The sequence below is a fragment of the Liolophura sinensis genome, chromosome 9 (genome assembly GCF_032854445.1).
Source record: "Liolophura sinensis isolate JHLJ2023 chromosome 9, CUHK_Ljap_v2, whole genome shotgun sequence".
Taxonomy (NCBI): Eukaryota; Metazoa; Mollusca; class Polyplacophora; order Chitonida; family Chitonidae; genus Liolophura; species Liolophura sinensis.
In genome coordinates, this window is record NC_088303.1 from 26,071,968 (window position 1) to 26,085,110 (window position 13,143).

At 38.6% G+C, this 13,143-nt stretch overlaps 1 protein-coding gene across 2 annotated transcripts; it reads left to right on the plus strand.

The window, feature by feature from the left end:
* Positions 1-306: 306 nt before the first annotated feature.
* LOC135475352 (adaptin ear-binding coat-associated protein 1-like) lies at positions 307-13,143 on the plus strand. 2 transcript variants are annotated; one of them, XR_010445038.1, is made up of 8 exons: positions 307-398; positions 1,791-1,891; positions 6,256-6,360; positions 7,467-7,548; positions 9,713-9,821; positions 10,200-10,534; positions 11,141-11,347; positions 12,984-13,143. XR_010445038.1 is itself a non-coding variant. In XM_064755212.1 (7 exons), exons 1-7 carry the CDS (start codon positions 307-309, stop codon positions 11,190-11,192), a joined length of 876 nt encoding a protein of 291 aa, XP_064611282.1. In that variant the 3' UTR covers positions 11,193-13,143. The 2 variants fall into 2 exon arrangements, 1 of the variants encoding a protein (XP_064611282.1); XM_064755212.1 differs by having other exon boundaries at positions 11,141-13,143.

Below are 13,143 nucleotides of genomic sequence, written 5' to 3' on the forward strand. Positions count from 1 at the left end.
GGCCTTATATATCACACATGTATTAAAATTCAAAATTGGATCGAATTAATGTTCCTCCTAGCTTTACGCATAATGCAGAGGAGAAGTTAAAATGTACAGCCCCGTCCATACACCCATACACTCAAGTATGCCCTTTATTACGGTATTAATTTTATCGTTTTTACGCAAGGATTGAATTTCCGGATTAAAATACCCTCTCCTCCCCAACTCTCATCCCGACCCATCCGCCCAATGCCTTAACGCACGTCAGAAGTGAACCCTGTGACCTTTGCACAACACAGCCTCGATGTGACACGTGAAAATATTATGGCGTCCGCCGACTACGAAAGTGTGCTGTGTGTCAAAAATGAAGTATTTGTTTACAGAATTCCACCTCGTCCATCCAACCGGGGCTACAGGTTGGTCCTCTGTGTGATTTCCTTCATTTAGAATATATTTTGTCCCGTTTGAAAAGGTGCATTTATTCAGAAATGGTCGTGAAATCACCCAGTATTTTGCCAGCTGATGTCTTTCATTGATCACTGCAGGCAAAGAGGCGGTGGCTGTCCCGTAAACTATAAGCTTCAGTGAATCGGCTATTTTAGCAGTTTTGTCCACACTGATGACGGGACTCGTGTAGATAACTGTCGTAGGCTATCCTGGAATGCGTAGATAAAAATTTTACATACAGACCACTGCATTAACTGAAAATTCAAACCCTGTGTTATATTAGGCTGAGGGGAATATTAAAGTTGAGGTTGGTGTTACGTGGTAGAGTGACGTCAGTTCATGAAAGAAACATCTTATCATAATGAACATCTGAGAAGGGGCTCATTGACTAACAAAAAGATCAATCTAGTCTGTAGAACCGTCAAGCAAGGTTGTACAAAAAAAATAATAATAATACTAAATACATACACTAACACTAAAATACACTCTGTGTGTTACAGTATGTGATCCATGGCTGATGGAATGGGTGGATTGATTGATTAATTAAGATGATCATAATTAAATGGAACAGATTTAGATCTGGAAATAAAATATTGGATTGACATTTTACATGTAACCCACTGCATTGTCAGTCACAATAGAGAACCCATAAAGTTCCTTCCCACGGCACCTACAATACGGTCGGAAGCTTTGAGCTCTTTCGTTCTTTCCTTTATTACATCAAAATTGCACATAAAACACCTATCTAGTTGACAAGCATTAGCTGCAATGCTACAGTAGACAACGATGCATTTTAGTGGATTTTTGGACCTTTTATGTAGCTTGTCTCCCATTTGGGTTCTTTCGCTAAATGGCACAAATTTAAATTTGGAAATAAATATTGCATGGTTTGGTTAATTTAAGATGATTACCTTAATAATAAAAAGCCTTAATAAGAGTATAAGGAATTCTGATTGGTATATTATGTGAGATATGCAAGTCCAGGCTATGGTACATTTAATCAAACATGAGCAAGGCTGCAAGATTTAACCCAGAAAACTCTATCTCCACTGTCAGCCATCGAATCAGTTTCGATTCTGTGTCCCTTTAAGATATATGTTGGTTCCCGTCCATGTGATTAAATATTAACATTAAACTATTGAGGCTGGCTATCAGTCCCTACATTGTGCCTGTACATCAAGTTTGTGAGAGATCATTTGCTTCCTTCCCGTGGCACTTGAAAATCTGTGTGACACTCTGGTTTCTTCCAACCATGAATGTACATGTACTGTACATGTATTTGCTCATGTTTTAAATAAAATATTCCTGGGTATGGTGTTAAGTAAGAATCAGACAATCATTTAATGATCCTTTTTTTTCAGGGCTGCTGATTGGAAACTGGATGCTCCTGACTGGACGGGTCGGATGAGGGTTGTCGCCAAGGGGAAAGAACTGGCTGTCAAACTTGAGGACAAAACCAGTGGTAGGGCTACTGTGCAGAATTTCAAGAAATGCCATTGATTTTTAACAAAAATTTAAAACCTGCATGTCTCTACCGAATGGCTCCGGTCAAATAAACAGTCACATTTGAACCTGCATACACACATGACTTGATCTTTGAATTGTAAAAATTTAGTCAGAGCTCAAAAATAATGGTCAGTGGATATATTAATTGAGACGTAACCTACTTCTGGTAGCCTTGACCAGAACATATTTTCTAGGATTTGTGTAATTTATATAACATTCTCAGATTATGTGCACAAATCAGCAAGAATTGATCTTCAGTTTTCTGGTGCATTCCTTCCACAGCAATTTTGAGCTTTTTTAAATACCTATTTATCACCTGTTTGAACAGGACCCTGAGGCTAGGGGCGCCTATGCCCCTGTGATGTTATTCACCTTTATTTTTACGTGATTGGCCCTGATAAGTTGACTACATCAGTGTTTCTGCATAATCGTAAACCCTCTAGAAATTACCACAATTTGTGCCAGAGAGCCAGGTGTTCCAGTTTTGAATGAAGCAGTAATTTAGGTGCTGCGTTATTAGCAGATTTGAGCATTCAGTGGTTTTGATTCTATTCTTTTCAATAAATACTCTGTAACCTCCTTCTTAAGTAAATGTAGGCCAATTTCACCATATATAAAATTCATGGGGTGTGCATGTACATGTAACTTGTAACACAAAGATCCATGCCCATGTGAATAGGCAGAATCCTAAAGTTGTCTTTTCATATAATAGCAATATGATCTTCTGTATGTGAAAATATATAGAAAATATTTCAATTTGGACAGTATATGTATAATTTTTTTCTTCAAGTGGACTTTGCTGATGCTTCATGTGGCAGGACAACCATGTTCGAGTTAGAACCAACGACCTTTGGATTTTAAGTCTATGCCTCTACCATTAGACTAAAAATAAAGTGCCTTCAACCCAGAGGTACACAGGGCTTATATTTCATCTTGTTAAATAGATGTATTTCAGAACATTCACGGAGAGATGGAGCTCACTTGATTCATCTTGCTTGGAGAGATTCACACCAAATTGTTTTGTGCTGCACTTGATCATTTAGATGCACTGTAATTCATCAGCCTTTTCACATATTGGCAAAGTTTTATTTAAGCGTAGTCTTAAGTCATTACTATTAAAATGTGAATAAATTGCTCTAAAAGTTGCTGTTTTATATGCGAACAGGTTGAGGAATTAGGATAGATGAAAATGTGGACTATATGTATGCTCATCATAGGTGACAACTTCATCATCATTGCCCGTCAAGCTAATTAAAAGTTAAAACTATGGCAGAAAGAGTGAAGACATGCTATAGTCTAATGGTGTCTATTATAAAATTGGATGTCCACTGATGTCACATGGTACAGAACTATATTGTTCGCTCAGTGTGATATTCCCTTTCTTCTGACAACCTCTACATGTCAGAAGGATAAGTTTCCTGTTCTTAATGGGATATTTGAGTGCTGTTGTAGTCACATCTCAGTTGTAGAATACTGTACCGTTGCTAAAAACCTGTGTGGATGTACATTTCCTGATAATAGTGTACTGTAAATCTTTAACTTTTATTAACTTACACTTATGTGAAAATGATGCTAAAATACTTTTTGTTGTCACAAAAGATGCCAGCTTCATAAAACTGAGCAAATTGTTTCTCTACACCCCAGCGTTCTCTCAGAACATTTCAAAATATTGGTTGCAGTGGCAGTTAAGTCAGGGTGTTTGCATTGGTTTTTGTTTTTTTTTGATGACATTATGGGTGAGATCACACTGTTGTGCCAACATTTTCCTTAGAGTATTCATTGCATATTAAGTTATGACATCTGTGAATTGGTCGTGGGGCAGATACAGTAAATCAGATTTGATGTTCAGCATTAAATTCTTTGTGAATACAAATTCTAAAAAGTGAAAAAAATCTATCTTGGAGGTTGAATTGTGTCTCGTTATAATGTGGGCCACGCTCATGTAATTGAATATTCATGAGGCAAAACAACAATCAAATAAATAAATAAAAGATACAATGACTGGGCTTGTAGGATTGACACAAAGGCCTGTGGGCTTTATAACATTTGTGGGCTTTATATCATCAAAAGTTGTGTCAAGAGCCTTAGGAAACACATTGACCTCTGCATAGTGACCTAAATAACATCCTGATTACCAAAGTTCATTTACAGCTGGCATTTGATGCACTACCAATCAAGTATATGTAAACACCAGTGAATATGTCATTCTTCGCTGTGCTGATTATCCTTCAGTTTTAGATATATGGAGACTTCTTGATGATTTCAGCTGTTCAGAGACTTGCTTCTGTGTTAGGGAGTTAGGATATTGTCCTGAATGCAGGATTGATTTGTGCTAATGCTTGTCCTAGCCTTCAGTCTTAGCAGTCTACACTGTGTTGGTTTTTCTCAGTGCCTCACGACCAATGACAGTGTGACAAGTACACAAGTACTTACAGCTGTAAAGCCCAATCTGGAGGCAGGAAATCTCCAGATATGCATCATGACTCTTGAACATTTAAATGCAACACTTATGACCAGTCAAAGAATTGCTAGATACATTTTACATGTGCCTGTGTCACAATAGTACCTAATTTATATATAATGAAGTCAGTATGTAACATTGAATGTAATCTACCAAGTGCCTGAGAGTGATTGTACAAAGACTATTGTTTATAGATTAAGAGGATTAACTCAGATTGTCTCTCCTGTACTTGTTAAGACTCACAATAAATTGTGTTCATCTTGACAACCAGACAGTTACCCCTGGTTAAGTAAGCTTTGTATTGTTGGAGATTATGTATAAACAGTGCTCTCTGCTAGAGGGAGAAGTTAGGATTGGGCTGCAGAGTGGACTAGGAGGGACCTCTGAGTCCTGGGCACTCTCCATGTTTCAACTATAATAATTGAACTGCTGTTTACTACATAGGGCTTGGAGCATTTCTGTTGTTCCGTTGTGGTGACCACATAATGGACAGTGACAGGACACTTAACGATTGACCATCCTGGTCAGAAATAATATATATATATATATATATATATATATATATATATATATATATATATATATAGACCTGGCCATACACTTACCAGGGTCTAATTTAGCCTCCGAAGGGCAGAGGGCGGAACCGGCGCTGAAGGGCACCTCATTGTTGTTGTATATTTTGATTCTAATGAATTTTTAGGAGCTTTGGCGAGCTTTGGTAACTACTGGCGACCTCCACTCCACGTGTACACCACAACACGCACCCTTACTTAGTCTGAGGTTGCTGTGACGTTAGTTTTGACAACATTGTGACAGACATTTTATGAACAGTGCACGTACTGGTCAGCCGTTCTTCAAGGGAAACAGTCTACATGCATGAATACTGATTGTTAATGGAATCATCTAGGACGACTCGCAAATAGTTTGAACGGTTAGACATCGAGCCCATTGTTTCAATGGTCATCTTTCTTGGGTTGTGCTATGTTAGGCACCAATACATGTACTATTAGGGTCATTCCATGACATCGGCTAGCCTGGGCTCCCGGCAACAGGCATTGGTTTGACAGATCAGGGAACCATGACAACAGCAAATATGACTAGTGGACAATGCAGCCAGCACTAGGTATATAGTGTGGCGTGCAACTCAAATCTTCCGAGTTTCAATAGACGCCATTTTCCAGAATAGTTTGTGTTTACTTATCTTCACTTTTACAGAATAAATTCGGGCTGTTTGTGTTTGTTTTTTTTGGGGGTTTTTGACGCAAAAGGCACTTTGAGGAAATTCAACATCCGGTAATAGGATGCTGGGAAGGGCTGGATTAGGCCCTGCTTACCATGCTTTTCCAACATTTTGTTTTTTATTATAAGGACAATTTGGGCACTTCAGAGGATTCCTTTGTATTCACATGCTTGATATACACTGTATGCAAGAAAAAAAGGGAAATTTTCCACAATATGAGGATTGGAGGTGTAGGCGTGGGGTTTGGGAGTTGGAGGCATGGCACAGTGGTTAGCATGCTAGCATAGCTCAATGACTCGAGAACCAGTGTGGCTGCTGTGAGTTCAAGTCCAGTTCATGGGAAGGTATGCCTGCAGCCTGCAGATTATCGTGGCCTTCACGTCTGGTTTCCTCTGACCATAATACTGGCTGCTGTTTTATAAGTGAAATGTTTCTGAGCACAACTAAAAACACCAATTAAATAAATAAATAGAACATGAGGATTTAAGAAAAAAATATACCATTACTGTGCATGTATGTATAATAATAAGACTCAGACTCCAGTGATGCACATTTGTCATATTGAAAGACCTAAAACAAGTGTCATTTTACTCAGCCTCTTGATCTGATCTGTTCACAGGTGAACTGTTTGCCAAATGTCCTGTGGAGGAATACCCAGGCATAGCTGTAGAATCTGTCATGGATTCCAGTCGCTACTTTGTTTTAAGAATAAAGGATGATAATGGTAAGAAAACAGGAAATTCATGGGTGTTCATATTTTGTGTTTGCCATGCTGTAGATTTGTCACAAAGTAAGGCTTGAACACTGGTTTCTCAATGCATGCTGTCAACAAACTGTTACATTTATTTTAGAAACACATGCAACACCTTACGTGTGTTAATGACGTGAATGACCGGCGGTCAGTGATGTAAGTACACTGAGCATGTGTGCTTCATTAACACTTGACACACACTTTAATGAAGAGACTAGGCCGAACAGAGTTTCCCATACCGGTTGAGGGGTGGTATGGGATCAGGTCCACGTCATGCCAGCAACCTGCAGATGATCGTGGGTGTGCCCTGGGCTCTACCTGGTTTCCTCCCTCTATAATGCTGGCCGCCATCATGTACATGTAAGCGAAATATTCTTGAGTACGACATAAAACACCATTCAAATAAATATTAAACACTTTTCTGTACATGTGCATAGCCATGTTCATGCTACATGTACATGTGTGTCACTCCATATCAAAACGAATGTGCAGGTATGCTTTGCAAAGTGAGAAAGACTGACATACATGTGTAACAATGGATCTTACATTTGAGAATATGGAAAGATTTGTACACGTACATGCATACATGTAAGTAACACAACAAAGCTCTGGGCTGTGGTTGAATACTGAACCATCTTGTTACATCTTGTTACTAAAGGGTTTTATTTTAAGGAGACTTAGAAATTTGTGCTGTCCACCATTCTGTGTTCACATTACACAAGCCTTGTCCAGAGTGTAACTGGGATGTAAAGTTGTAAAGGTACAACTTTTGTTAACTTTGAGCACTTAATATTAATGAAAAATGCTTTGAGAGATTTGCCTTCAGATTTGGTCAGTGGTACATGAATGTCATCAGTGAGAAAGTGACAGGTTGGGTTTCAGACATGAGAGTAAAACAGTCTGGCAGTAACTACAGTCGTTGTTGGCAACCTGCAGATGGTCTTGGGTTTCCTCTGGTTTCCCCGATTTCCTACCCCCATAATGCTGAATCCATCATATAGGAGAAATAAATTGTATATATATTGATAGATTAAGGAAATGGACTTCAACATCTAATTTTCCATATCTGATTTCCACAGGGAGAAGTGCATTTATAGGGATTGGTTTTTCCGACAGAGGAGACTCGTTTGACTTGAATGTTGCCTTACAGGATCATTTTAAGTAAGTTCTTTTGCTACTAAAAACTCTGACAATTCTATCTTGTTCCTGTAAGAGAGACAACAAATTGTTATATTCCTGCCAGTCTCTAAAGATATACTATATTTCACCTAAGGTTTAGCATTCTTCAAAGTGACACATTTTACCAGATTGTGATTTATCCATCCACCTTATAGGCCCATTTAAAGGACAAGACAGCACCTGGCTAAAACATATTTCAGTCGAAAGCAGGATACTGAAGCTTTCTAAACAAGTGTCATGATTCATTATTTTTTTTTAAATTTCACTGAATAATGTGTACAACAAAATGACAATACTGCCTAAATGGCTGGTGTGAGTCAAGGCAGCCATCTTGAGAATTTTATCCAGTCAAACATGTTGCTATCAGATTGTGCAGCCTAAGCTGTGACATAGCCTTTACTCATTCTCTCCATGAAATGACATACGATAACACAGAATTACTGCATGAGATATTATTTTGACATTGTTTACAATGATGTAGTTACGTGTAGCAGAAGAGCCATCTCACAAAGTGTTGTGGGGCAAGTCTGTATCATTTATGGGCTAACAGAGATGTAAAAGCAGTTGATACGATGGTATCACAAATTATGTCAGAGAATAGCATAGCGTCTCGGCCCAAACAGCATTCATCTACCCAAATACTTTTTTGTTGTTCATTTTAGCATTTAGTCAGCAGTTTCTAAATAGCAGGTATCAAAGTCAGTGTAAAATTTCTTAAGGATGCTGAAGGTTTATGGGAATGAGGAGACGGGATCTCAGCGGACAAACGCTTTAAGTTAATTAAATCTCAATGTATATGTGACATAATTTTTTTTGATCTGAATTCATTACAACTGAAGAATTTGAATTTTGCTCCTTCTTTCTCGCATACAAGAGGTGTTTTTTTCTGTTTTCTTTTATAAACTACAGTAAAATTATTGAAACGCTGTGTTCAAGGTGAAGTGTTTTCCTTGACGTCTGCGATAACTAGATCAGCACAGCTTTTATTATAGAAGCCATCGCTACATAATTGGAGTATAAAATCCAGTGAAAGTCGAATGCCTACATTGGCCTCAGTCATGCTTAGAGCCTGAATCTAGTTGTAAACATTTAACAGGGGTCAAAATCACCAACATAACCCCTCCGGCGCTAGAGAGCTAGAGTAAATGTGACGTCACATTGCTTTCGGTAATGGAGACGTGTTGAAACTGTGCCAAGACAAAGTTTCACTAAACTTTTATTGGGTTGAAAAAAATTAGAAAGGTATTTAATGCTGGTTTAAGATACTTTGAAAGGTAGTTTTTCCAGCAGACATAAACATTAGTCACATGCTGTCTTTCACTTGAGATTTTTTTGAAAGACCTTAATATGCTTTTTAAAGTGAAATATTGAATTCCATACTTAAGGTGAAATACACTAGTTAGAAAGTTTTTGGCCATGCTTTAGTTTCTTAACTGTCCGCAGTATGGTGAGAGGTTAATAATTAAGAGGGGAATGGGATGTGACTTAATGCTGATGGCGTGCCAACTGTCAACCAATTGCATTTCAAGGTGCCAGTTCAATCCTGGTCTTCGGCAGGGAATTTCCAGATTCCAAATACCCATTCTTTTGACGCGTTTTTGACAGTAAGCGTTAATGGCGTTGTGTTCTTTGAAGATTACTTGCCTTCCACCACTATGCCATACAAATTTGTATGTCAGATGTCAAAATTCTTGAGTATGGTTTTAACCGCCAATCAAATAAATTAATAAATAATTAATAGGGGTCACTATGGTTACAAGTACTCGCCAGCTTGTGAGAGCTTGAATGGCAGCTGACAGGACAGTGTGTTCAATACACAGTGGTGCTCATATGTAGAGCCTGTTAATATATCTGTATGTGTTACACAGGAGGTTACAGCTTCTCCTTCAAACATCCAACAATTATCAGATAATATAAATTAATCATCTACCGACATAAATATTTTTTTTTCATAATGAAATGAAGCAATCTGTCAAAACTTAGGAGATTTGTTGTGTTTCTGTTTAGAAACTTTCAATGAGTTTATATCTTGGTGTCTTCCAGGCTTACAGATTTTGATGTTTCAATTTCAAATAAGTTGATGCTTCAGAGTTAAAATGCTCAAGGGGAATATGCTCTCTACCAGTGTATCTTTCTTTTTTTTCAGATGGTTAAAACAAGAAGAAGAATTTGAACAGAAAGCCAAGACTTTTGACTCAGGACCCAAGTTAGATTTGGGCTTCAAGGAAGGACAGACAATCACGCTCAATATAGGGGTCAGTGTCTCATTTTCCCATCAGCAAGTCGCAGGTCAAATCCTGGTTTGACTCATTTTTTTCTGATAGGATTGAGGGTGGCTGGAAGATTTTGTTTTGACCAGTACGCGAAAATGCTAAACCGAAACATTTGTCAGACAAGAAGTATTCATCCTTCCACCCAGTAATGTATTCAAATGGTTTTCTTTTTCACTCATATGATGACAGCCAGCATTATGGTGGGAGGAAACCCACGATCATCCACAGGTTGCTGCAGGTCCTTCCAACGTACCCAGTTGAGAGGAAGCAAGCTTGAAAATAACCAGCTGATATTATGTTCCAGTGACAATTTCAACATATATTATTCAAAAAGTCTTAATTCCTCATTTTTCATTCCAGTCAAAGAAGAGTGATCAGAAAACACGACCACGTCCTAATGCTGGAGCCACACCTGGGCTGTTACCACCTCCTCCAGGTGGGGTGAAAATAGCTCCTCCCCCTGGAGACCAAAACAACCAATCAGCATTCTCTTCCTCCAGTTTCAACCAATCAAAACGGGTTACAAGTAGTCAAAATAACACAGCTCAGAACTTTCAAAGCAACAGCAATGTGGACTTTTTGCTGGACTTAGGGACCACAGAAAGCTCTGCACCAGCGATGACACACCTGCAGCAACAACAACAGCAGCAGTCCTCAGGGGTGTCTGATGTTTGGGGGGACTTCACTAGTGCCAGGTATATCTCATTGCAGATCATGTAGTCTCACACACACAGTCTAATATCGGGAAAGACTTCTGATATATCTCATTACTGACCATGTAGGCTCACTCATACTGCATGATATCAGGAAAGAAGCCAGTAGTGTCAGGTGTGTCTAACCATGTATTCTGATTCACACAGTCTGATATCAGGAAAGACTTCATTAGTGCCAGGTTTATCTCACTACTGACATTGTATTCTCACTCACACTGTCTGATATGAGGTGAGGTAAGACTTCACTAGGGCCAGGTACAGTTATACACGTATCTTCATTACTGACTGTGTACTCACTTGTGCAATCTGATACCAGGAAAGACTTCGCTAATGCCAGGTATATCTCATTGCTGACCTTGTAACCTCAGTCATACAGTCTGATAACCGGAAAAACTTCACTAGTGCCAGGTATATCTCATTACTGACATTGTATTGTCACCCACATAGTATGATTTCAGAAAAGACTTACTAGTGCCAGGTTTATCTCAGTTTTTTGCTACTTTCACTATTTTCACTCGCACAGTCACACCTGATGTCTAAAGTCATTTAAAAACCTGAAGTGATGTAGGAATTTTCTCTTTATTTCAGTTCTAACTCCAGCTCAAGTGACCCGAATGCTGTGGATTGGGTTCAGTTTTGATGAGAGGATCCCTGCATTCTGAGCATCAAAAGTGACGACATACATGAATGGAGGACTCTGCTGTAGAGATTGTGTTATTATTAGCAATCGGGAGCCTTCACAAACATCTGCCCCCTCTGTGCTCGCTTGTCGTCCTGAATTAGATTATGGATGAGGTAGATTCATCATTAACATATGGGTAGATCAAGCAAGTACGGAATACACTTACACATACACATGTACTTGAACTGTGAAACTTCACTGTTTCATGATGTGAAATCCTAACTGGGCAGGCTTCTGAACAAAAGGTTATGCGACAGAAGTTTGAGGGAATGGGTGTATGTTACCATGTACAGCAATGCGAAAACGTTTAGAAAGTGGTCATCTGTTGCCATGGGTTACGTAAATCTAAATGACCGAGCTGTACTATGGGTTACAGTAGGAAATATTCCATTAACACGTATGCTGGGATGTGATCAATATCTGTTGATATTATCTTATATTGTTATGAGACTACGTAAGAGAGAGATTTTGTTAAATGTAGCTTAACTAATTGTATGTACTTCAGTCTTTCGTGGTGTACCAACAAATATTTGTGTACATGTGCATTTGGTGAGCGTCTTGCGCAAAATCTCTTTAAAACAATGATAATGGTGTAAAATTCCATACAATATGTGCTTAGTGCTTTATTTTCTAGATAAATGTAGGAAATGTTAATTAAATTTGTTTTTTTTTGTCTGGACGCCATGTAATAGCAATGGTTTGGAACTACATAACGATGGTTACCAGCTAGTAATTCTCAATCCTATGTGAAAGCATAACGCAGTGACCCCGATGGTCTGTTAACTATGACATTTCCCTGAATGTTTTTGTTGGATATAGTCACTTTTTCACATTATTTATTGTTCCACGTCAGTGGGTGAAAAATGGCTAGTCCGAAAGAAGCAGGGCCATATTCATTTCCAGAATTGACCTTATACAACAACAACAGCAGCAAATATTAATCATGTTGAAGTGAATGTTACGAATTCATTATTCCAAAAGTTTGTACAATGGTTTGGAGGCCTTGTACTTTTCACAGTCTGCTAGTCTTACTGTGAGACTGATGTCACAGTCGGGGCCTCGGTGGCCAAGGTGGTTAGCGGTCCAGCACAGTGCAGTGACCCAGGAGCCTCTCTCCAAGCTGCCAAAAACCTGGTCTGTGCTGAAAAGATGCATTTGTGTTACTAAAGGTGCAAGCTTCATAAAACTAAGTTCTCATTTTCTTATTTCTCATTGCAAATTATTTCTCTACACCCCATAATTCTCTCGGAATGTTTCAAAATATCCATATTGCAGAAGGGATTTAAAAGGTTGGAAAAATTTGGTAGATTTGAACAATCTAGTAGATGGATCATTCCAGGTGGCATCATTTCTGCCAGTTTGTTAATCACAATTGAAGTGACTCAGGAGACAACCATGTGTTATAAGGTCTTGTGCAGTGAATGTTCATGAGGAATACATGAGCTGTTTCCTTTGATCAACTTTCTCTGACTCTTAGTGGCATACTTAATTAATCCCAAAATGACAGACTTTTGAAGTGTAAGCCGACCAGTAGCTGTGTAGAGTTCAATGTATTCAGCTGTGAATGGAAAGAAGTAAGAAACCTTTCACTTTGGACTGGACAGTGACTCGTTTGGGCGATTTACAAAACCATTCCTACTTTGTGCACAGGATTTCAATTTTCTCTTATGAAATGTATGAAGCCACAAAATGCCATTGTGTACATGATTTGTTTTACTCATTTCTTTGTTTATTTCTGTGTTGTTTTAGGTCACTCTTAAGAATATGTGATTTGTATGGCTGGGGTGTGGTTTATGGATGACTTTAGGTGGGTAAAGCCTTTGATGACAACCTCATCAGTTGGTTGTTATAACGATCCCATGTATCGCATCTCTGATGGATTTGCCAGCAAGAGCTCTGCCATGTTTTA

Excerpts from the sequence above, each read along its gene's own strand:
- LOC135475352 (XM_064755212.1), top strand. The coding sequence starts at position 307 with ATGGCGTCCGCCGACTACGAAAGTGTGCTGTGTGTCAAAAATGAAGTA. Across the intron at positions 6,361-7,466 it reads AAGAATAAAGGATGATAATG|GGAGAAGTGCATTTATAGGG; the intron begins GTAAGAAAACAG and ends TGATTTCCACAG. Across the intron at positions 7,549-9,712 it reads GCCTTACAGGATCATTTTAA|ATGGTTAAAACAAGAAGAAG; the intron begins GTAAGTTCTTTT and ends CTTTTTTTTCAG.